We start from the raw sequence: 23,546 nt of genomic DNA, 5'->3' as shown, positions 1-23,546 counted from the left end.
AATAATCAATGCAAAATGGAGTTTGATAGGCTACATTTGGTATCTTATTATATTAATTAATGCATGCACGGGCTAATTACAAATTACTTCCACACCTTTTTATTATTTTGATGCTAAATTTTTAAAAATTATATTAAAATCTTTATAATTATAAAAATAAAAATCTAATTTCATTTACCTTAACGTCATTAGTTTTATCAATGGAAACACGAAAACGATAAGTAAAACGATAATTTCAACATCAAAATTACGTTTTCAGTGGTGAAGGAGAATGATATTGCTAGAGCCGCGGATGACTATTGTGGATGAGGAGGGAAAGCGATAACACTAGATGAGACAAAGAGAGAAGAGAAAAAGAACGATACAAATGTCGACACTTTGCATCTGCGTCGACGTTGATGCAAATGTGCGCTGCTTTGCATCTACATCCACGTCGTCCTCTTCCTCTTTTACCATCACTCTTCCTCCTCATCCATAATAATCCTCTTTTACCATCACTCTTCCTCCTCATCCATAATAATCATCCACAATCCCAAACAATGTCGTTGTTTGTCACCATAAAAAATATAACTAGATTATTAAAATTATATTTTTATCTAAATTATATTTTTATCCATTATTTCATACTTCTATCGATAAAATCAATGACATTAAAATAAATAAAATTATATATTTTATTTTTTATAATTATAAAAATTTTAATATAGATTTTTTAAGTCTATAGACCGTAATGGTAAAGAGATCTAAATACAAAAAATAATTTATAATTAACCATACACCAATATATACTGAATGAGATGTTCGTTGCATTTTGACATCAATATGACTAGAAGGATAAGCCATTAAGTAATGCATTTGGTGACCAAAATTCATACACAAAGCTTGAATTTTTCTCGTGCAATCAAGTTGACCACATCACAAGATACACAAACTAACATAGTTTGGTACATATACATATAAATACATGCATGACCTGATTTGAGATAGTTTCTACCAATACAGACACATGCATACCTTCCCCTTTGGGGCTGCCCCTTTCGACAGCTACCACGCTTCCACGATAGTAGAGATGGCATGATGCTTCTCCTGTCTCTCTCACGTACTATGTGAGAGATGCTCTCTGTGCAGGTGGTGGAGGAGGGCTTACTGGTGGCCGACGTCAAGATCTGGCTGCGGCACAACACTGTACTTGATCCGATCTCGATCCCTTCTCAGCTCTCTCTGTAGAGATATGCTCTAAGAATGTTAAAGTACAAGTTCTCAAAACACATGGCAAGTCAGGCACTGTTCTTGTATACATTATGGCTTCAAGAGGAGTCCTCAGAGTGGCCTCCTCTGTGGATGATGGCGATTCCTAGGATGGGATCATGATATTGAAGACATGGATAAGGAGTTCTCGTGTATGTCACCTACACCTACAACAGGAACAATACACCTTTTGCAGATATAGAACTGGATTTGCTGCCAAATCTTGTAATCAATAGTTAGAAGTCTTACTGGCTAAACCAGCAAACATCTTATCATAATCTATATTAACATTGTCTTGACAGCACCTGACTTGAATCGTATTCTATGATGCAAACTTACTTTATTTGCAGCACGTTGTTCTCCAACCCAGTGATGTTGATGAGCTGTGAAATCCATGTTCCGCCATGTTTCACTGCAAGTTGGTACAGATAAATCTAGTTAGAACTAGAAGTTGGGCTGACGAGAACGATGGTGACTGTGATTCTCGAAAGCTTTGTTGTATGAGTTGAACGGATCTACCTGAAGGGTTCCATGTGTTGAAGGAATGATTGACTGCCCTCAACTGATCCAGCAGCACAACAAGCTCTGCATGTACATGTGGTTTGGAAGGCTAAGAAAAAATCTGTGAACAAGCTTCAAATCAGTGATAAAACTGCGACCACTACTCATAAAGAACAAGAATTCATAAGGTTTTTCCAATCATTTGATAGTTGATCCATAAAACAACTATTTGCAGCAAAAATGTGGAAGTACAATGCTTATGCTTGTGGTAATATACTAATATTTATTGCAACCTCATTTTGCAGGCACATCAATTTAGCTATGTGGCCAGGTTGATGACAATTCCATAATAACTAGAACAGTGACATGCTAGGTATTTGCTTCAAGGATCAGCCAATCTGATGTTAATAGGACCAAAATACTTTTAGCATAGCGATTCCTTCAGGTGACTACAACTTATGATGGATATTGGAAATGGATGCCAAGGAATCTGATCATGAGAAACTTCAGCTAGTCTCAGATTTACAAAAAATTATGATATAACTTCTTGACTAAATTAATCTTGAACAGACTCAGAAACTTAAGATTTAATTGCTGAAGGACATCCAGATTGGAAGACAATGGATTGTTACCTGAACATGTTTGGGAGATCAAAAGATAGCAGTACTCAGTGCATCTGCTTGAACACAGCTCTGAGGAACCTCAGAATACTCGTATGTGCAGAATGTTTGACTTCCAAACCCCTTGATTATGATACTGCAGGCCACCATAATGAACCCAGGAGGCTGAATGAGTTAGTTTCAGAGACTCTATAGGACATATTATCACCCACAAATATGTAAAGATACCTTTTCCTTGAAATATATAACAAAATTGTGACCGCGGTAAATGTCACAAGTAGTTTCAATTTTTTTATGAATACCAAATATAGAATTTCACAAGGAAAAAAGAAGTTAGTAACTTGCAAAACCAAATCCATTCTAAGGCAAACCTAATCAAGTAATTATTGGTGAAATCATTAACACAGGGAATAAAATGAGTGCAACCACATTTTGGGCCATTTGTGGCTATTTAAAAGAAAAATTTACATCTCCCTGACTACCATGTGCAAGTCAAACTAAAAGTTAATTTACAGTTGGAAAGACAAAAACAAGTTCTCAGATATGGCATGCTTATGACTTATTATGTGACCTTCAGAACAAGCTTATTTCTGAAGAACTGAGAGAGAGATGATTAGGATTCTAATTAGCAAGAACGAAGACCTTTAAGAAGCCTATTGCTAATAATTAGAGAACATATGGATGCATCTAGCAAGTCAAAACCTTTTGATGTTGAAGAATTTCCTACTAACTGTCCTCTACATATTGATTATAATGACTGATTTTATTTTGACCCACCTCATTAATAATAAATAATTAAATATACAAATTGTATGAAGAATTCAATAACTTAAATGATCTCACCAATCCGAAAGTATTAGAAAATCTTAACCATTGTTTCACAGTGACCTAATTGCCCAATGAGTTCAGCTAAAAGAACCATAACGAGACCTTTTCCAAGTCTAAAGCTGTTATTTTAAGTAGCACCGTCAATAAGCTTAGATAAGATATGGTGTTACTATGGTAAATGAAAACTAAACAACATATATGATATTATATATGACAATGTCAGATTTTTTTTTTCGAGTGTTAGAATAAATAGTTGCTTTGATTGATTAATAATAAACAATAATAACTAATGAGCTAACATACCTAACTTGTTCATAATGAAATTATATTTTTTTATCAAATTAATCAATTAAGAATAAAGAGAAAAGAACAGCAAGAAATTTGAGAAACAAAATAAGATCATTCTATTAAATATTAATATTATTAATAACTGATGCTTAATAAAAAAAATACATACACAAACAATCTCCATCCCTATAACAAGCAATTCAAGGTATCTGCACTTCATAAACTTTGGAGTTAATATCTTTTTCCTTTTTGCAAAATCAAGTCAATTACAAAAAATTAAATGTCGAATTAAAAGAATATTAAGCAGAAAATATGTGATTATAGGATATACTATAATCCATGAAGATGAAGTGGAGATTATAGTGCTTACTACATTATAATGCTTACTGCTTGATGTTGCCTTTGACAAATAGTCCAAGTCCAATCATGGTGACATGTATAATATAGCTGTCTTCACTTCCACAATGATCAACATCACAATGCAAGCTAGGAAGAGGTAAACAGGAAACTACACTTATTGTACTACCACCTTCAATTTGTCCTCAATGACAAGTGTTTCCCTTACTGCACTTCAGTAAGAAAAAATTTCTTTCATGCATTATTTTAGGTCAATCAGAACTTAAAAGGAGACATGATTATTTATAAATCCTGCTTGCTTCTGAAATTTGAAAAGATTAATACTTTAAAATGTAGGAGAAAAGTTTTCAACAGTACAACACTTCACTCTTGTATTAGATAGATACGTTAAAATGCAACTATGCCGGATTTTTCGAGTTTTAAACTGCAACTATAATACTTCGCTCTTGTATTGGATAAACATTTTAAAGTTTAGAACCATGCAGGATTTTTCACAACAGCACTTGGAAAAAGAAATATCTGAAACTTTTGCAAATGATTACTAAAGAAAAGGACATGTATACTTCAAAGAGTTCTACCTATACAATCACAAAGGTAGCATCAACAAATACAATAGAGTATGGAATTGTAACCTTTGGGATTTTTTCCACCATCAACCTTTAAATTAGGGAATACAACTAGGCAAACTAAGAGGAATTGCATTTACCAATTTCAGAAGCATCAACTTATCATGTGGTTCTTTTATCTATAAGTTAACACCTGAGAGTGTAATTTCTCTACTGACTGATTTAAAAGATTGCATAACCATCCAGAAAACCTTTTAAGAATGGAATCTTATTAATAGTTGCCTCTAGAAAGAAAAGATTGTATATACCACATAACTTCATAACTGCTAAAAATTGTCATTTGTTATCCAAACTAACAAGGTCACCTAGCTCTGTAACTTCGCAATTCATAGACTAATATTTTATCAATATTCCAATAGGAGGAAATTATCCAAACAGATAATTAGAACTGGTGGCTACAACTGACATTTGTCATGCACAAATACTGATATTAAGTTTCCAAGCATGAAAATTTTAATTGTTAAGCAGAATCATGGAAAATGGAAAAAATTATTACAAAAAGCATTACCCTCTATTCTTTTTACTCCATTATTGTTGCACCAAATAGATAGCCATAAGAATATGAATACTGAGAAAAAGCAGCAGAATAGCCTTGTTATAGCATTACTGAGGAAGAACAAGAAGTATATTATTGTAAATCAACAAAGCTTTGCAAACCTTGTAGAAAGGAAGCATTAAAAAAGAAACAGAATGGCAACAAACGAATGAGATTGCTGAAGGTTGGGGAAAATCAGACACCAATAACACATCAGAAAACCAAGACAAATGAACATGTATGACAGGCTAAACAAAGCCTGATTTTCACAGAAGACCAAGAATCACATATGAAGTAGAACATCTTTGATGCAAACTCATTCAGACATATGATAAAGATACTCATTTATCCATTTGAATAGGTAATTTTACAGCATATAGATAAACAAGAAAAGGGATAGCAAGAAAAACGAGTAGAAATGTAAAAGCTCCTACAACTTACAACTTTAGTGGAAGATTCCTACATATGCAGGTGACCTATCACTGCAGTAATCTAACAAGAGAGCCAACTATCCGAAAGTGTTGGCCTTTGAATTCCAATCATGTATTTAGGCTCTGTTTGGTAGCTTCCATTTTTAATAAGAGATCTTTGATATCAACTTCCATCCGCATCTTCATGTTGAAAAACTCCCGGTATGCCTTTTCAGCAGCTTGTAGATCTTCAAACTTTTGTCTACGCCTTTCCTCTAACACACCCAGTCGTAGTTTTTTAAGTCGACCATCGTAGTCTTCATCGATCTTAATATTCTTTGCTATCGCTATGTGTTTTAGGCTCTCCACTTCTCTCCTTGCATCATCAGCACGTTCTTGGTACATTTTGCCCTCTGCTTGTTTGAACATTATGAGACTCTCCAGCTCATCACTAACTGGTTTCTTCTCAAGACGTAGCTCAATGTCCCTAGCTTTCTTACCAACCTGGTCACAGTCCATGCTTAAAACAAGACCTGAATTTGCAAGAAGGGAGGCCTTTTCTGGCAAGACAGATGGCAAGCAGTCTTTGCTTGAGCAAGCTATAGCATTGCAATGGCCAGCCTTATTTTTGGATGGCTCCTTGGGTGTGCAGAGGAAGCTGCCAATGTTAGATTCACTATCTGAAATAAAATTTGTAATGCATTAGAAAGATTCTGCCTATTAGTGAAACGGCCAGATTTGGATACATAAAGATAACGTTTGCCACACAAATGTTGGCAAACCTACATGGCAGATAAAATGTATTTCCAAAATTAAATCAAGTATAAATTGGTATGTGGTTTATATGTGTGGAAAGAGAAAAAAATAGCTCAGATAAGCAATAATTCTGGAGAATGACTTCAATTGCAGAAGCTATAAGTTAGATCAACACTGCCGGAACTAAAGGGGCCCTATCACTCCGATATTCAGTTGGCCAACATGTGTAAGAGTTTGAGACTAACATAAATAGTGCTTAACTAAAATAATGAGAAGACAACAGCATCACTGCTTAGGCCAAATTTAAAGGTCCTAATGCTACATTAAGTTTAAAAAGATTCAACCATTGTTTAACAAAAATATAGAACAGTATAAATACAGAGTTAAGATATCTCTATAATAGGCACACTTCTATGTTACACTCAAAGAAATTACCACATTGCCAATCATTGGCCATATAATACCCATAATAAAAATGGTAACGCTTTACCATGAAGGAGTAACAAACCCAACTTTCAAATCCATTTTGTTGCAACAAGAAAGTAGCAACCAGTCAAGATGAGTATCCTGTGAAGGACCATAAAACAATATATTACTTTTAATAGCATAGCCAGCCTGGTCACCATATCATTGCCCACACACCTCCACATCGGCTCCCTCATGTGACCACACTTGTACCTTAGCTGTAGATGAAGGAGGCAAGCTGGGAAAATCTCCGGGTATACAGTACCAAGCACACCATTGGCCCCAGCCCATGATTCTCATATAAGCTTATAGCTCTCCCAAAGTTAGGAATGACCCAATTCTTAGGCCCGGTTGTAAGGTACCATCTGACTATCCAGAATTCACGGTATGGCCTGATTCCGATGTGATATGCCTAATTCGTAATACTATCATCCTTGGCTGATCTAATCTTGTCCCCTTTTGACCTTATCACCACAAATCAATTGGAATCCACCAAAATCAATAAGTCAATCTTGGCCAACTCTGATTTTACAACCTTGAACAAAGAAAAAAAAGAGAGGTGGAATTGGCATAAAACAGTGACCATGGTTTTAAATACTGTCCAATACCAGCATTGCAAAGTTGTCAGACTGGGATGCTACCAAAATATTGAGCAATATACCAATGTACCATATAGTATCACTTTTAAAAATAATAAAAATAAAAATGAATGATGTACTAAATGATACCAAGCTATATGTTCTTGATCAGATATTAATTTACTGGTTGGTAAATATCACCTGGAATGGTACATACTAACCAATATTTACGGATCCATCAAAGTGTCAATATTTAACATATACCTTGATACCAGTACAAATATCATTTTTTTTAATTACTTTTGTCCATATAGTGGTACAAGTCACAATAAGAGTTCCATACTAATCTCACAGGTTACCAAAACCAGCATGGGATAATTATTTAAATCCCTGGCCTAAGCCAAACTTTTTCTGGTAAAGACAACTTCATAAATATGAGTATGCACATGTGTTGCAACATATCACAATGTTATCCTTAAGTTACAGGAGGTATGGTCAACACTGAGGCCATAGATGTTGAAATTTTAAACTATAGTATGTGTGAAGTACATTAGTAGGCGACAAACTAAAATTGACCTAGGACAATATATGAAGGTTATATAAGTGTATTGGATTTGCACCATCAAAGACAAAATACTGGAACTATAATATTGTAACTGAAAATCAATTTACCAGAAAGGAATGTCAAAATGTGAATAACAACTTCAGAATGATTAACTTTCTTCTCCAGATTCAGCAGCATCTTATGGACCAATTCATGTAATCTTTTACCCCGTCTATCATTACTGGTGGAAAAGATCCTTCTGACATATTGAAGCTCCTTAGCAAGAGTCTCTGCTTTCCAATCCTTGGCGCAGGTTTGAAAAACCTCCTTAAAAAAACCAAACATCTCCGAAGGATGGTGACAAGAAACACAGTGAAATTGCATCTCACTAATCCCTTCCCCTGAGGCACTACTTCCATTTCTAATATGAGAATAACGTAATCCGCAGTCTGTGTGACACCAATGGAGGCATACATCACAACCAACCCAACTACAAGTATTTGATGCATTATCAAATTTGGAACACACACAACACATGCAAGCACTGCAAAAGCCAGTTTTCTCTATGCAAACTTTGCAATCACAATCATCCACTGGCAAGGAACTCCGACAAGCAAGATTCCTGCACTTCAAGTTCAGGAAGATCTCAACCAAACTGGAGGATGACAAATTAGATGTTCCCTGAATAAAATCAGGAAGACCTGTTTTTATTGCCACCAGGATCTGTAGTAGGACTTGAGGACAGTTGATTAATGTATCCATCGTCATGTCAGACCTCCTTCGAAGCTCCTCCTGAAATTCATACAGCTGCCTTCTTTTATTTGTATTAGCCAGCATCTCCGAAATGGATTCCCTCAAGTATGCTACTGAATGATCTGTCATTTCCTGAAGCATTCTTCCAGTAAGATATAAAGGTTCTACCACAATTTTAGAGAGAATTTTCTCCATGACACAAGAACCATTAAGTACAAGCTGCTCGCTATCCTGTTGCTCGGTCCTACACACAATGCTGCTACTTCTCTCCCCAGCGAGCAGCTTCTTATCCTTGTTAAGTTGAGATGTCATATCATGAGAACCATGGCTGTTCATCAGGGACATCTGTCTTGAAAGGCTTGACTGCTGGACTAAGCCACTGGACTTTGACTGATGATCGGCATTCATGATATGATGTGAATCATGTGCAGAATTACCATTCATAAGTACCCTTTGGAAGAAAGAGCTAGATCCTTTCCTTCTAGAGTCATTTGAAGCCTGAGCCTGCCATATCAGACCACCAGAAACCTGATCCATTCCTTGTAATATAGGATGGCTACCAACAGAGTGCTCACAATTGTCCAACGAATTTTGAGTGAGAGAACAACTGGGATTATGAACGAAGGGTTGAGAGCTTGTAAATGACATGGAAGTTTCAAATCCATCTGAATTTGTTCTGAATGAGGATGGAAAAGACTGGATGCTCCTAGCACAGCTTGGGATTTCAGGTTTTGGCTTTGACTGTTTTGAAGAATGATCCAATAAACCACCTGGCAGAGCAAGAGAGAGATCAAGAGGTTCAATTTTGAGTTTCTCATCTGCAAGAGCGTGGGGGACAAGCGTACTTGAGCTTGCTTTATCTGCCTGGCTAATGTCAGATCTGAAAATCAACTCGAGGTCTCTTCCACTAGGGCCCTCCATGGCACAATCATCTTCTACAAGATCCCCTTTAGTTAAGAGAGAAATTGCGAGCCCCTTACCTTTTCCCTTGTAGTTCTCCCTGTTCTGGCGGTTACTCATAAGCGCCAGCGTCACTAGCTCATGGTTAGTCTCACAAGTAACTTCCTTAATTTGATCTAACAAGCTAACAGCACCGTTTGGTTGAGTCTCAAGATCAGTACCTCTTTGTTCTTTCTGCTCAACTTTAAGCCCTATGGCAGTTTCAAATCTTTCTTGAAAATTAACTTCAGTTTCCATACCTTGTTCATTACCCATCTCATGCTTCTCTTCGGTTTCAACTTTAGCTTCACTGGATTGGGCTTCTTCCTTACTCTCTGCTAACTTTTCTTCCTGCGAAGGGGAAATAATAGACGTCATCTCTTTCACTTCTTCCTCGACTGCCTGCTCGATTTCAACTATAGTTTCATTATGTTTGGCTTCTTCCTTATTCTCCACTAACTTCTCTTCATGCCAAGGGGAAATAGCAGATGTCATCTCTTTTGCTGCTTCTTCAATTGCCTGCTCTTCATCATTGCCTTCCAGTTTTTCCCCTTGAAACTGTGAGCACAAGGTTTCTTCTTTACAGACTTCCTGCTTCCCACAAAATTTAACTTCCACCTCGGTATCTCCAATAGAATCCTTAGTTGTTCCTTCACCTCCCCTCCTACTCTCAACCAGCTTGTTGACAGCAGCACACTTCTTTCCACAAAATTTATCCTCCAGTTCATTATTCCCATTAGTGCGCTTAGTTTTTTGCTCTCCTTCCCTGCTACTCTCACCATCCCTGCTACTCTCACTCAACTCCTTAACAGCATCACATCGGTCATTGCTTACCTGGTCACTCATGTTTATTGGATAAGTTAACTTGCTACTCTCATCGAGCTCCTTCGTAGCATCACACTGTTCATTTTTTATCTCATCACTAGTATTTCCTGTGTCCATTATGACTTCTGTTAACTTTCCTTCTTCCTTTACAGCAAGAGAACCATTACCATGAATGTCCAACATCTTTCCACTTAATAAGATCTCCTTTGATACTTCTTCAGGAAGACTATTGTACTCTGGATTTCTGTCCTTGCAGTTCTTTGATTCCACTCCAGTTGCTGTCTTGCTACCCATGGAAGGTTCAGCTACAGGTTCTGCTTCTGACACCAGATCCGGTTCGAGCTCTCCCTCTTCCATCTCGCTACTGTTGCCACCTTCTCTGATTGGCTTCACTGTCTTTACGGTCTTTGCCTCGACTCTTGTAGATCGCAGCCCACTCGAGGAGTCCTTGGACCTCACTTTCCCTCTATGATCATCTGGCGACGTAGCATGACTCCGTCTCCCCACTGAATCCGAATCAATCGACGGCGATTTCGGCACTTCCTCAACACTGAGCTCCTTCGAGCTTCTCGATCTCCACCACGACGAGCTACCATTCCCGTCCCTCCTCAACCGGTCCCTCTCCGACCTGAAACCCTTCGGGACGTCCCTTCTCAGCCCCGAGAAGCTCTCTGAACGGTGCATCAGGTCGCCCCCATACGAGACCCTCGGCGACGAGACCTGCATCATTCGATCACCACCAACCCTGTACCGACTGTGGCCCTTCCGCCAATCTAAGGACTCCAGCTCATGATCATAACGTCTCCGGGTGTGCCGTGCCGGTTCCCAGTCGTCGTCGAGCGACCGACCATAGGACGACGAGGAGGGCGCCACCTTCCGCGGACCCTCCGTCTTCGAGTAGGAGAGTCGCCGGTGCGACGACGACGACGAGCGGTCGGGATCTTGATTCCTCCTCGGCCAGTCCTTGAAGCTCATCCTCCCGCCTATACCGTCATCGTCGTCGAAATCATCCCCGTACGAGGATGATCCCGGCCGCTTCATCGTCGACCAAGAAATCACGGGGAACCAAAGAAAAAGCAGCAACCTTTCTTGATCCAAGCAGCTAAAGGCGGTGGCCTTCCAAGACCCTAATTTCTCAAGACGAGAGGAAGGACACGGGGAGATCGAAACCCGAGAGACAGTGGAGAAGGGAGGGAGGGTGCAGATCCAGCAGCGATGGAGGACGTTCTCGGCAGGCGGCGGAGGGGGCCTTGGTGAGGCTATCACGGTTAGCAGTATTACCACTGCTACCACCGCCACCCACAAAAGAGAGAGGAGTGGAGAAGAAGGCACGACGGTGCTCTCTCCATTTCGCTTTGGCTTCTCAAAGCAGAGGCGTGTTAAGGAGGGCTTCTCTGCTTTGCTTTGGCTTCTCTACCTCTTTCGCAAAGCCCCTTCCTGCTTCAGTCAACCGAGTCATCAACGAGCGAACTCTCGCGTCTCCCTGCCGATGTCGTTTCCCTCTTTTCCTGCGAACCCCGACCCAGAGGCGGTGGTAGCGGCGTCACGTGGTGGGAGAATTTGCGGACGAAATTACCCACCTGGCGTTTCCACTGGACGATGAGGGTGGGACCCATAATTTCGCCAGTAAAAACGAAGGTAAATCGGACTCCAGAATCGCGAGGGTCTCCGTTTGACAAAATGATTTGTCAACTCAACACTCGCCACGTCGCGGAAGAAGACGTCCTCTCACACGTGTCAGAATATCATTCGTGGAGGTGACGTTGAGGATTGGGGGGTGGGCGTGGTTTGACCCCTGTGGACAGCGTTGCGTGGGAGGCGTTTGTGCCGATGGAGGGTTTGACTTTTTTTTGACTCATCTGTATATCTTCACGTCAAATCTAATAATGCCTAATAAATCGATGTTGACGTTGACATTACTGTATAAATCAATGTCTGATGGCTGAAGCGTGGAGAGTGGAGTGGATGACGACAGGTGTTTTGTAATGGATAATGACATATTCAAGTGGTTGAGGAAATTTTTGAGACAGAAGAATACTAATTTCTCAAAGATGTTTAAGCACAAATGGAAATGAATAGGACGCTAAATTTCTATCGAAACTGAACCCATTTTTTTTTTCTTCAAATTATACTTATTGTTTTTTCGAGTGACGAAATATATTATCGAAACTTTTATCAACTAAATATATTAAATAATAATTTTATATTCTTAATTTTTGATAAGTAAATCTGTTACGTTACCTAATGCTTAAGATATAAAATATATGAATGATGATTTAAGCCCACAATTAATTCGGTATATTACCATCATACATTTAATGTATGAAAAATATGTGGATGAAATTTCAAATCCTCTATCTTTAATAAATTGATTTGGTACTCACCATCGGATCATCAATAATTTAGTTTTGAAGGCTATAAATGATAGATGATATTCTTCCTCGATTTGATTAATCGGTTCATATCAAAATAGACTAATTTTAATTTTAAAAAAATTACTAACTTAACAAAAAAAAAACCCTAAAACCCCCTCCTATAACGGAGGAGTTCATCACACTTCCTTTATCTCAGCAATTTGTTCTCCTAGTCCCTTTCTTGGCCTTCTCTCTCATCTTATATATGAACCTTAAATAAATATTACAAAAATTAAAAGGGTAAATTTTATCATAAAATATTTAATGAACATTTGAAATATAATTTTAATAATCACATATTTAAATATAATTTATATCTATAATCTATCAAGCACTCAAAGCATACCATACATATATAGTCAAATTCCTTTCCTTAATTGCACATTGAAAATGTAAATATATTTCAAAATATAACCATAATCCTTACCTTTTTTTAATATATTTTTAAATTTTTTTATTTGATTAGATATACATAGTTGGATGAATTTGATTAGATATACATAATTAGATAAAATATTAGAAGCCACATACCTCTTTTTTTCTTTTTTCTATATTGACTGATCGAATCAAGAAAATACTATAACACTAAAAAAAAACTATACTATAATATTTTCCTCATATTATTAAAAATATATATTTATAATATTTTATAAGATTTATATTAAAATATTATGCAATAATATTTTGTACCGAATTATAATATTTTTGATATTATTATAAATATTATAATTAGATCGATTCAGCATATGAATCGGAAAAGGAGAGAAAACCGGGCCAGTTGTTCATATTGGAAAGGAAAAAACCAAGGCTGAACCGGACCGAACCAACCATCGGTAATCGAACCCTTCGAAACCCTAATGTTGGCTTGCCGCTCCCACTATAAACGCCGCTTCTTTCTTATCCACAGCCTTCAGACGCTCTCTCTGCGGCGAAGTCCTTGAAACCTTCATCCCATCCGTACTGGCAAGCATGGCTGAGCGCGGCGGTGGCGATCGTGGCGGCTTCGGGCGCGGGTTTGGCCGCGGGTTCGGCCGCGGGTTCGGCCGCGGCCGGGGTCGGGGAGACCGTGGGCGCGGAAGGCGCGGTGGCGGCCGGCGTGATGAGGAGGAGAAGTGGGTGCCTGTCACCAAGCTCGGCCGCCTCGTGAAGGAGGGTAAGATCACTAGCCTCGAGCAGATCTACCTCCACTCCCTACCCGTGAAGGAGCACCAGATCATCGATACCCTCCTCGGTGGCCGCCTCAAGGATGAGGTCATGAAGATCATGCCGGTCCAGAAGCAGACCCGCGCTGGCCAGCGCACCCGTTTCAAGGCCTTCGTCGTCGTCGGCGACACCGACGGCCACGTCGGCCTCGGCGTGAAGTGCGCGAAGGAGGTAGCCACCGCCATCCGCGGCGCCATCATTTTGGCCAAGCTGTCGGTGATCCCCGTCAGGAGAGGCTACTGGGGGAACAAGATCGGGAAGCCGCACACTGTGCCCTGTAAGGTCACCGGGAAGTGCGGGTCGGTCACCGTCCGAATGGTGCCCGCGCCGAGGGGGGCGGGGATCGTGGCTGCTCGTGTCCCGAAGAAGGTGCTCCAGTTTGCTGGGATCGAGGACGTGTTCACATCGTCTCGTGGTTCGACCAAGACTCTCGGGAACTTTGTGAAGGTCAGTGTGTATTGTGCTCCGTCAGTTGTTTTCTTTCATGCGAGGGATTGTGGTTAAGGCGGTTGATTCTTAGTCGCATTTAGGAAGAATTATATATTTCATTTATATTGGTTATGCACTTGATTGGTATAAGATCTCGAGTTATCTTGGATCTGGATATACACGTAGTTTATAATTGTTATTAGCCTGGATCTGCACATACATAAAAACTTTACATTTTCTTCATTATAAATCCAGATATAAATCATGTTGATTTGGATTTAGCTATGCATAGGTGGTTCTTCGACCTGTATGTACTATTGCAAATAGGTGTTTGTGTCGAAAATGAACTGGAGAATTGTACTAGACATTGCATGATATTGATGAATGAGTTTTCTGTTTTCTTTCTTTGCTATAGTATGATGTGTGCCATCATTATCGTCTAGTTCAGTTCGATGAGGCATATATAGCTTGGCAGAAATCTGTAGTGCTACTGTTATTATATATCTCAATGTCATATCTAATTGGGTTTTTTGTTTTTACAACATAATGAACAATAAAAATGTTACTATGTAACTACTGTTGGAAAACGTTTGAGAATCTCAACCTGTTTTCAATTGTTATAGTGGAACTTTTTTAACTTGTAAATGGAATAGAGATTTGAAGTATGTTGGTTTTGTTGGTTATTAATTAACTTATTTTACTTTATATCTACTTTTTTGCTTGTTGCTGCTCTTCTCTTTACATAGTTGAACTCATGTGAAAGTATCTGCTGAATAAGGAGTGAAATACTGTTGTTGTCAAAGGAAAGGTATAAGAAGCATGTAGGGAGAATTATAGGATTCAAAATTAGGGTGGGAAAATATGGAAGCTATAGGGTTTTTTGAATTTTAAGTTGTTGCTTTTATTGTAGGTCTGTAGTTCTTATGTTTTACTGAAAAATTGTTGTCATCAAAAGCCATTAGAAATACAAATTTTGTAGTTGATGATTCTAATGAGAATTTCATTCTTTTCCTTTTTGTTCCTATATTTTCTACTTTGTTCATCCTTCTTATATTTTGTTTAAATTATTTTGGGCATTTTTGTATTGTAGAAAATACTAAAATGTTGAAATTTGTTTTATAATCTAACATTGTTAAGTTGGATATCTTGTGGCTAGATCACATAGTGACTACCTTACTTTCTATCAAGTGCTATATTAGATTTGTTGTGAGTGACGCAGCCTGGTCCTGTAGTAAGACATATTTTAGTCAGCTATAAATATACTTTTCAATCTGCATAAAAGAAGGTTGTTTTAGGGCTAATACATTGTTTCTTTGCTCCCATAAGAATAAAAAATTTCTGCAGTAGAGTATAAACAACAGGTTCACGGATCCTGTATGTTTGGAAATTATATATCAGAGTGGGATTTGCAGATTACCTTATATGAAAGCTCCTGCTTGCATCGGTTAGTTGCAAGGGGGGAGAGAGAGAGAGAGGGAGAGATCATACAGTAGAGCGTGATGTGAGGCATGTGGTCAGAAGCAGTGAGCAAAATTTCTTCCTGAAAATACTTTATCTAGATGCAGTTTTACCCTAAATACTCTTATACAAGTTCTGCCCTCAAAACACTTGATCTAGACTCATTTTCTTCTCAAAACACTTGGTCTAGACAGCCGTTTCCTCCTCGAAATACGATTTGAAGACATGCACATCTATCACATGTGGTGTTCAATTACAAGAGCCCTGTTTAATTTCAAACCACTATATTAGACCCTAAATACTTTGTCGTTGACTTAGAAAACCGTGGCACATGACAGAGGTTTGGACCTTCCCAGCTTAAGTTTTTTTACTTTATTGGGATCTTCTCTTGCCAACTGATCTCTTAGGAATATTAGTCACTGTAATAGACCAATCAGCTCATGGGAGTCAGATGGATTCCCAGCTTAAGTTTTTTACTTTATTGGGATCTTCTCTTGCCAACTTATATGCCAACTGATCTCTTAGGAATATTAGTCACTGTAATAGACCAATCAGCTCATGGGAGTCAGATGGATTCCCAGCTTAAGTTTTTTACTTTATTGGGATCTTCTCTTGCCAACTTATATGCCAACTGATCTCTTAGGAATATTAGTCACTGTAATAGACCAATCAGCTCATGGGAGTTGGATGGATTAGATACAATATGATTGAACAATTGCGGACTTGCCCTTTTTTAAATAGTTGCAGTGTGAAGATGATGGTTGGTTCAAAAGATTTCATATTTAAGACTTGCATTTGGTAGCATAGCTGATATCTGCAACAGCTGTTTGAGGATTCTGATGTCTGCAACAATTGTTTCAAGAAAACGTGTATTATATATGACATGAACGTATGTAGAATAGCTGCAAATGTTTGTACCTTTCCCCATTGTGTTTATCACAAAGGAAATTTTATTCCTTGCTTTTTGCAGGCTACCTTTGATTGTCTTATGAAGACCTATGGTTTCCTGACACCAGACTTCTGGATGGAGACTCGTTTCAGCAAATCTCCCTTCCAAGAGTACACAGACCTGCTTGCAAAGCCCACAAAGGCTATACTTCTTGAGAATACTGAGGTGGTTGAAGCTTAAGATCTTTCTCCTAGCATTTGCTTCCTGTACTGGTCATCATGTTGAAGTAGGGCCTGAGTTGACTCTGTTTACTGTCTGATGAACCCTCTTTTGGATTTTAGTTTGTTTCGTTTTAGTGTGACAATTTTATGATGCATTACTCTTTTGTGATACATTACTCCTTTCGTGCACATTATATCACAGTAGAGGGCTTGTTCTTTCCATCTTTTTTGATGTGAGCTTAAACTAGTTTATATGGTATTTAATTCTTGTACTAATCAAGAGAATAGAAAGAAAATCTTAATCACCATGTGAACTTCTTTCATATTTGGATCAATATGTAACTAAATCCAGTGTAACAGGCTCATAGAACAAGGATGCACCAATGAACCATGTTTTGCTGTAGTAGAGACTTTTCAACTATTGCCTCAACAAATCTATATAATATACTAATAAACTTGACTTCTTAATATGATTTAGGGTTCTTAAATCACCAGCTAGTGTTTTACTACAGTGATAATAATTGTCATTATTATGTTTTCGATTGCTGCAGAATACTGGTCCAGGGGTCTGGTGACGCCCTTTTTATTATAAGGCAAAATTGCACATATCATTTCCTTGCATTTATAGTTCTGATTAAACTTGACAGATGAAATTGTATTCCTTTGTGAGTGAATCTAGAGATATTTATTTCCAAAACTGAAACATTCTCAATGTTTTTCTGAAAACATAATCTATTTTACTATAAAAATTCATTATAGGTAGGTAGCAATGTCCATTTTTTAGAACTTGGTGGATGTGCATGGGTTTGAAAATACAATGATTTTCATTTATAAGTTTAATAACAACCATTTACGAGTGTTAGTGTTTAGAGAAATCCAAGGCAATAAAGGATCACCCCAGATAAAGAGCTAAGATCATTTTGCAGGGTGAATGGGGAAGAGGGTAATTAAGGAAGCCAAGGGAAGGAAGGAATCAAATTTGTTGATGGAGGGGAAAGGGGCAACGAAGAAAGCCAAAGATGACGAGGAGGAAAGGAATCAAGATCATTGGCAGAAGGAAGAGAGAGTGGCAGATGAGGAAGATGATGAAGAGGCTGGAAGTAGAACTCATCATCCATCAATTTAGTGAAACGTCATCATGCCTTGATGACATAACGCACGCGGTCCTGTCCGTCTATCATCTCTTTTCGTAAGATTTATTGTCCGAGCGGAAATTAGACTTTTTTTTAACATCACTAGACGTTAAAAAATTATAGTAATTTTTTATAATTATAAAAATAAAAATATTTGATCATATTTACCAATCGATTTTAACGATGAAAGATACAACACATGGTAATATATGAATGAATGACATAAAAAATTATAGATTAAAATATAATTTTAACTTTTTAATTATTTTTTTGTTATATCATAATTAAAACTCCTTAGTCGACTACTATAGTAGTGACAGACGATGACACTGTTAAGAGTTGTGGGTGATTGTTGTGGTGATGATCGGTAAGAATGAAGTGGTGGTCAACTTTGTCGATGTGGATCGGAACATTGACAATTGAGGCACGGGTGGGGGCCATGGCAACTGTGACGACTTGATGATGGTGGATCTCAAGGATGTCCTTAGAGATGGGCAGGGTGGAGTTTCGGAGGTAGAGTTGAGGGACTTTTACGGTTTCTTGCGGGGGGAGGAGGAAGACGAGGAAGAGTGATAATGAGAGGTGAGGTAAAGAGAGAGAAGGAAGATGACAAAGACGATAGTTATGTTGATGCAGAAGTAGAGCGACATCACTCTACTCTACATCCGTGATTTCTGCCGCATCGCTTTGCATCTGTATTAGCACTGACGCTCATCGTTCTTCCCCTTTTTTGTCGCTTTATATTTGCGTCAACACCAATGTAGATGTATGGCAATGTAGAGCAAAAGGACAGATGCCGATGCAGATGTAGAGCGATGTAGAACAAAGCGACGCTACTCTGCATCCGCACGACACCATTTTGCTTCTGCGTTGACGCGGGCATCGTTCTCATCCTCTTCCTCCACTCTTTTCTCCTCACCTCTCGTTGCCACTCTCCCTCGTCTTCCCCCTCCCATCATAAGAAGTCACATAAGTTCCTCAAGCTCTACCTCTAGGATTTTACCCTATTCATCTCTAAGGACATCCTCGAGATCCATCACTACCTTCATTAAACTATTGCCACTGCTATGACTCTCATTGACTATTGCGTCATTCATTGTATCGCAATGATAAGAACGATCATTACATCGTTCTCATCGATTATCACCACAATAGCCACCTACGACTTTGACGATGCTGTCGTCTATCACCATTACAATAGCCGATTAGAAAAAATTAATTAAGATATAATAAAAATATAATTAAGATATTAAAATTATATTTTTATTTATTATTTTTATATATTCTTGTGCTGTATCTTTTATTGATAAATTCGATGATGTAATGATAAATGAGATTAAATATTTTATTTTTATAATTATAAAAATTTTAACATATATTTTTAAAATCTAAAAATCCGAGATGCCAAGATGCTCTAATTGCATAGGCTAAAGCCCCGATCTGTGATTGGCCCGCAAAACGGCTAGGAAAGCGAACGGCTCCGAAAGAAGCGTAGTAGTAGAAGAGACGGAACGGAAGAGGGGGCCAAAACTCCCCATGGATTTAAGCCGCCGAGCAGAGGCTGAGGCGATGAGGTACTCTCCAATGGCGAGGTCGAGCCCCTACTTCGTCCAAGGTCTTCCACCCCGACCCCTGCTCCCAACACCTGGTACTCCCTCTCACTCTGTGCTGCCGGTTGTTTCCCTTGCTTTCTTGCATCAAAGATTAGATCTTTACTGTCGGAGTAGGTTACCAAGAACAAAGATGGTATCTTTCTTAGAATGGCCAACACCCGGTACTGTTCTGTTGGTTCGGTCCTACTTCAAATTTCGAATCTTTTTATGAGTGGATTGGTCAGTTCTCTCGTTCCCCTTTTTAGTTATCCTTTTATGGACAACGAGTGGTGTAGATGCAATCGTAATTGGTTGTTTGGTTCCTTCAAGACAATCCATCGGCTATTTCTTCGACCAAATATTAAAAACTTATTCGGTACAGTAACTTTCGATACTAACCGGAACAGAAAGTATGAATCTTTACTCCGTTTTGGTAATTAATATTTATTGATTATCCAATTATATCATAGTTTAAACTTTGAATGTTTAAAAAGTAAAACCTCAATCTTTACCCTGCTTTGTCTGACTGCTCGAATGGACTTCAATTTGAGCGTGGATGGAAGGAGTTCGTTGCGGACCATGCCATGCAGATTGGACACTTATTGGTGTTCCGACTTGACGGGTGCTCTTCCTTCTCAGTGTTGGTGTTCGATGCAACTGCATGCAAAAAGGAGGTGGCTTTCCTTGCTAGGCCTTACTGCGGAAATGTGGCCACCATCAATCGGCTCCTGTCTCGCAAGGAGGCAGCTGTCGTTGATAGGCCTCACCTGCAAGACATTGATACTGTCATTCATGTGAATGTTGATGAGAAGGAAGTCAAGGACTCAAAGACTTTGGTTTTGTCCCCAGTTGATGTTACAGTAACCGAAAAAAGGAGGAAGACAAAAGCATCAATCGCCTTGCAAGTCAGGAACCTTTGTTGAATGAGATATGCATGGGTGCGATGGTCTGAAATTCAAAAGATTGAAAACAAGCCCAGATGACAAAGCAGGTTCGACTTTTATTCTGTTTGAGTTTTTGTTCTCTTTGATGTACTCAGAGATCATGCAGTTTGCTACTCTCTTCTGTTAATATCAGATGTTAGTGGCCATTTTTAAAATTTGTATGTTATGTAATTAACTTGGCATTTTCAGACCAATTGATTCAACAACTCTTAGTTATATGTCTTCTCAGAGAAACAAATCACTGTGGTAATTTTGTCTTACAGTACCACTTATGAAATTAAATACTAACAGAGTCTAAACCTTTAAAGTCTATCAACTCAATTCACCACAGTTCAATTGTAAATTGAGCTAAACTTCAGAGAGGTCATGGTGTGTAACTGTAAATATAGACAAAAAAGAGAATTTCAGTTGTAATTTTGTTCACAGCATCTGTCTGTTAGTCTATGACACTTGAGATATTAATCAGAGCTAAATCATTCATGCCAGCTGCCAAATGTAGTCCTCATTCTCAAGATTCCACAAGACAATCAATAAGCAAGAAATATGTTGGTTGATTAAAGCAATTGGATGAGCATTCAGAATGTTGGCGACTACCGAAGTCTGATGAAGTTTGTCGACCCGGGGAAGAAAACTGTTTCTTTTCTGAAAATGCAAACATAATCTTTTCTTCTGAAAAGGTGTGATTCCTTTTAGTTACTTTAATCTTGTTTGGTCAGTATAACTTAAGTTAATTCCAAGGCCTTGCCATCTCTATGTCTTCTAGTTGTGGCAAAGGTGCAAAGAATGCCAGCTCTTATCTTGCAACGGCAGCCTGTCACAAAAGAGGAAGTGGAAAGTGCTCTTCACAAGGCATAATTATTCAAATCAAAGAATCCAATTTTCCATACAGTCACGTATGACATATGTTTACACAGGCAGGCCTTTTTATGGCAAGCATATGGTTGTCTATTTATCATGTCAATAATAACTTCTTGTTACCTTGTACTCAAATAAACATTTTTGTGTTTCCATTATCCAACTTCCTAAAAGATTAAATCATGTTTCTAATGAATAATTTGAGAAGAATTTTCTGCCGTCTGCATTCCAGCTTTACTTCCCAACTTCATCTGTCTATATGTTTAGTTCCTGTAATATTGTAAATCTGTTCCTTCTATTCGTCTGCTATTACTACTGCCATATGATTGCCAGCAGAATATATTGTTGAATAATCAAACATATTGCAGAGATATTGAAAGCGTTTTGCATTTCAGTATCACCTATCTGCATATTAGTTGTAGATGATACAACATACATGCATAGTCACCAATTCCTATATATATATATATATGTGTGTGTGTGTGTGTGTGTGTGTATATATATATATATATATATATATATATATATATATATGTTGTGAGGTGTATGGAAAAGTGGTTCTTTGTCCTTTATTTTCTTAATTAAAGTGGATTTAATAGCAAAACTATGAGCAGGATTTTTCACACAGACATTTATGAAGAGTGGAGAAAGTACTAGTCGTTGTATGAATTTGGAGCAGAATCTGACAAAGAAAGCCTTTGTTAGATGCATATCTTGTGAAAATGTCATCCTTTGGATATTTAATGACAAAATATATGTATAATACAAGCTTAAAATGTCATTCTATGGATAATTAATGAAAAAATGTGTGTATAATGTAGCCCTGTTCTGAAGAACTTTGCAGTTTAATTTTTTTAGACTGCTATGATGCTTGTTGCCATGATAGTTTCTGAATATCTGGTCCTCAGCTGGTTTATTTGTTGAAATAGGCCTTGATAGTTAAAACACTCTGTTACATTTGTACTAATGTTTTTTTTTTTTCCAATTGAATCTTTATAATACAAAATTTAGCTGGATTTCAAAATTCTTCAGCTTCATTCACTTGAGAAGCATGTGCTTTTCCTATTTCAGAATCATATTATTATAATCTATTCACAAGCATTTTGTTGCAAGTTTAAGAAGGCCCCTCCTATGTGGTTCTGTTCATTCCGTTCAAATCTTGACTTTGTTGAAGTGGTATACAGAATGTTCCTTCCTCTTTTGCAAGACTTCACCCTCCAAAGATCTCTCAAAGGATTACTCTCTGGGATGAAAATGGGAAGCCATGGCAGGTGACCTATGTATATTGCAGCTATCGTGGCTGCCTAGGCGGTGGTTGGCGAGCCTTCTCGTTTGCTCATAATATAGAGAAGTATGATGTCTGCATCTTTGAACTGATTAAGAGAATTCATCTGAAGGTCCATATCTTTCAGAGTTGTAAATGAAATAACACCATTGATTGGTAATTGTAAAAGGTAAAACTTAAAATTCTATTGCTTTCTTTTTCTTTTTCTCTATCAATGGACAATAAGTATGTAGCTTCCAAGATTCCCTTTTTTTTTTTAATCCAATCAAGGATGAATATTGTTAGGGATTTTCATTTTTACTTAAATGTTATGTACACAATGTTATTGTCCAGTAATTCTCTATTGCTTCTTCCTCACCATGATGCTTCCAGTGATAGTCACTGCAATGTTTTATTGACTATCTGTGCTTCACAAGAATCTAATTGTGGCTCAAGCTGAGATTGGAGTAGCTGCAATTATTTTTTCCATAGCAACATCCTTTTAGAAGCATTTACTTCCTTTATTTTAAACTGACAATAAGAAGAAACATATTGATTAGTAGTACTTTCATGATCAGGATTTCTTAATCAAGGATGGTTCAGATGACTTCTTTAGCCTAATAATTCTTTGATATGTCTCAACCAAGGATTTCTGGGTTCCTCTAATTTGGTATTTTTGATACCCAATCTTTCATATTCCTTTGTGATATTCATTTAATTACTTATGCTGTTACTCATGCAACTATTATGAACAGTCCTGTTAAATCCCATCCTTTGTAATCACAGAAATGTAAGTTTCTGTATTTAATTGTTTCATTATAGTAGATGATGGAATTGGAATTCTTATAAACCCATAGATTAAATGGTTGTT

General features: G+C 37.9%; 2 protein-coding genes and 1 long non-coding RNA gene across 9 annotated transcripts; 2 read left to right on the top strand and 1 right to left on the bottom strand.

The window, feature by feature from the left end:
• Positions 1 to 823: 823 nt before the first annotated feature.
• On the bottom strand, positions 824 to 11,789 carry LOC135620211 (protein OBERON 4-like). 4 transcript variants are annotated; one of them, XR_010489673.1, is made up of 5 exons: positions 7,885 to 11,789; positions 5,445 to 6,093; positions 2,382 to 2,505; positions 1,768 to 1,870; positions 824 to 1,660 (listed from the first exon to the last, which is right to left on the bottom strand). XR_010489673.1 is itself a non-coding variant. In XM_065122998.1 (2 exons), the coding sequence occupies exons 1-2, from the start codon at positions 11,312 to 11,314 to the stop codon at positions 5,543 to 5,545; spliced, it is 3,981 nt and encodes a 1,326-aa protein (XP_064979070.1). In that variant the 5' UTR covers positions 11,315 to 11,789; the 3' UTR covers positions 5,331 to 5,542. The 4 variants fall into 4 exon arrangements, 1 of the variants encoding a protein (XP_064979070.1); XR_010489680.1 differs by having other exon boundaries at positions 1,768 to 1,833; XR_010489671.1 differs by having other exon boundaries at positions 1,768 to 2,505.
• Positions 11,790 to 13,589: 1,800 nt separating this feature from the next.
• On the top strand, positions 13,590 to 17,109 carry LOC135620165 (small ribosomal subunit protein uS5w-like). The gene is made up of 2 exons (XM_065122899.1): positions 13,590 to 14,337; positions 16,748 to 17,109. Exons 1-2 carry the CDS (start codon positions 13,657 to 13,659, stop codon positions 16,904 to 16,906), a joined length of 840 nt encoding a protein of 279 aa, XP_064978971.1. The 5' UTR covers positions 13,590 to 13,656; the 3' UTR covers positions 16,907 to 17,109.
• A 2,385-nt stretch (positions 17,110 to 19,494) lies between these two features.
• Positions 19,495 to 22,931, top strand: LOC135680101 (uncharacterized). Of its 4 annotated transcripts, XR_010515410.1 has the most exons (4): positions 19,495 to 19,668; positions 20,164 to 20,603; positions 21,043 to 21,233; positions 21,320 to 22,931. It is a non-coding gene; the product is annotated as an uncharacterized LOC135680101 (long non-coding RNA). The 4 variants fall into 4 exon arrangements; XR_010515411.1 differs by having other exon boundaries at positions 20,252 to 20,603; positions 21,043 to 22,931; XR_010515409.1 differs by having other exon boundaries at positions 20,176 to 20,603; positions 21,043 to 22,931.
• The last annotated feature ends 615 nt before the right edge of the window (positions 22,932 to 23,546 follow it).

Source organism: Musa acuminata, chromosome BXJ1-1 (genome assembly GCF_036884655.1).
Source record: "Musa acuminata AAA Group cultivar baxijiao chromosome BXJ1-1, Cavendish_Baxijiao_AAA, whole genome shotgun sequence".
Lineage (NCBI taxonomy): Eukaryota > Viridiplantae > Streptophyta > Magnoliopsida > Zingiberales > Musaceae > Musa > Musa acuminata.
The sequence above is the reverse complement of the archived record's forward strand: the minus strand, read 5'-3'. Positions and strand labels throughout refer to the sequence as shown.

Excerpts from the sequence above, each read along its gene's own strand:
- LOC135620165 (XM_065122899.1), top strand. The coding sequence starts at position 13,657 with ATGGCTGAGCGCGGCGGTGGCGATCGTGGCGGCTTCGGGCGCGGGTTT. Across the intron at positions 14,338-16,747 it reads CTCTCGGGAACTTTGTGAAG|GCTACCTTTGATTGTCTTAT; the intron begins GTCAGTGTGTAT and ends TGCTTTTTGCAG.
- LOC135620211 (XM_065122998.1), bottom strand. The coding sequence starts at position 11,314 with ATGAAGCGGCCGGGATCATCCTCGTACGGGGATGATTTCGACGACGAT. Across the intron at positions 6,094-7,884 it reads CATTTTGACATTCCTTTCTG|ATAGTGAATCTAACATTGGC; the intron begins GTAAATTGATTT and ends ATTTTATTTCAG.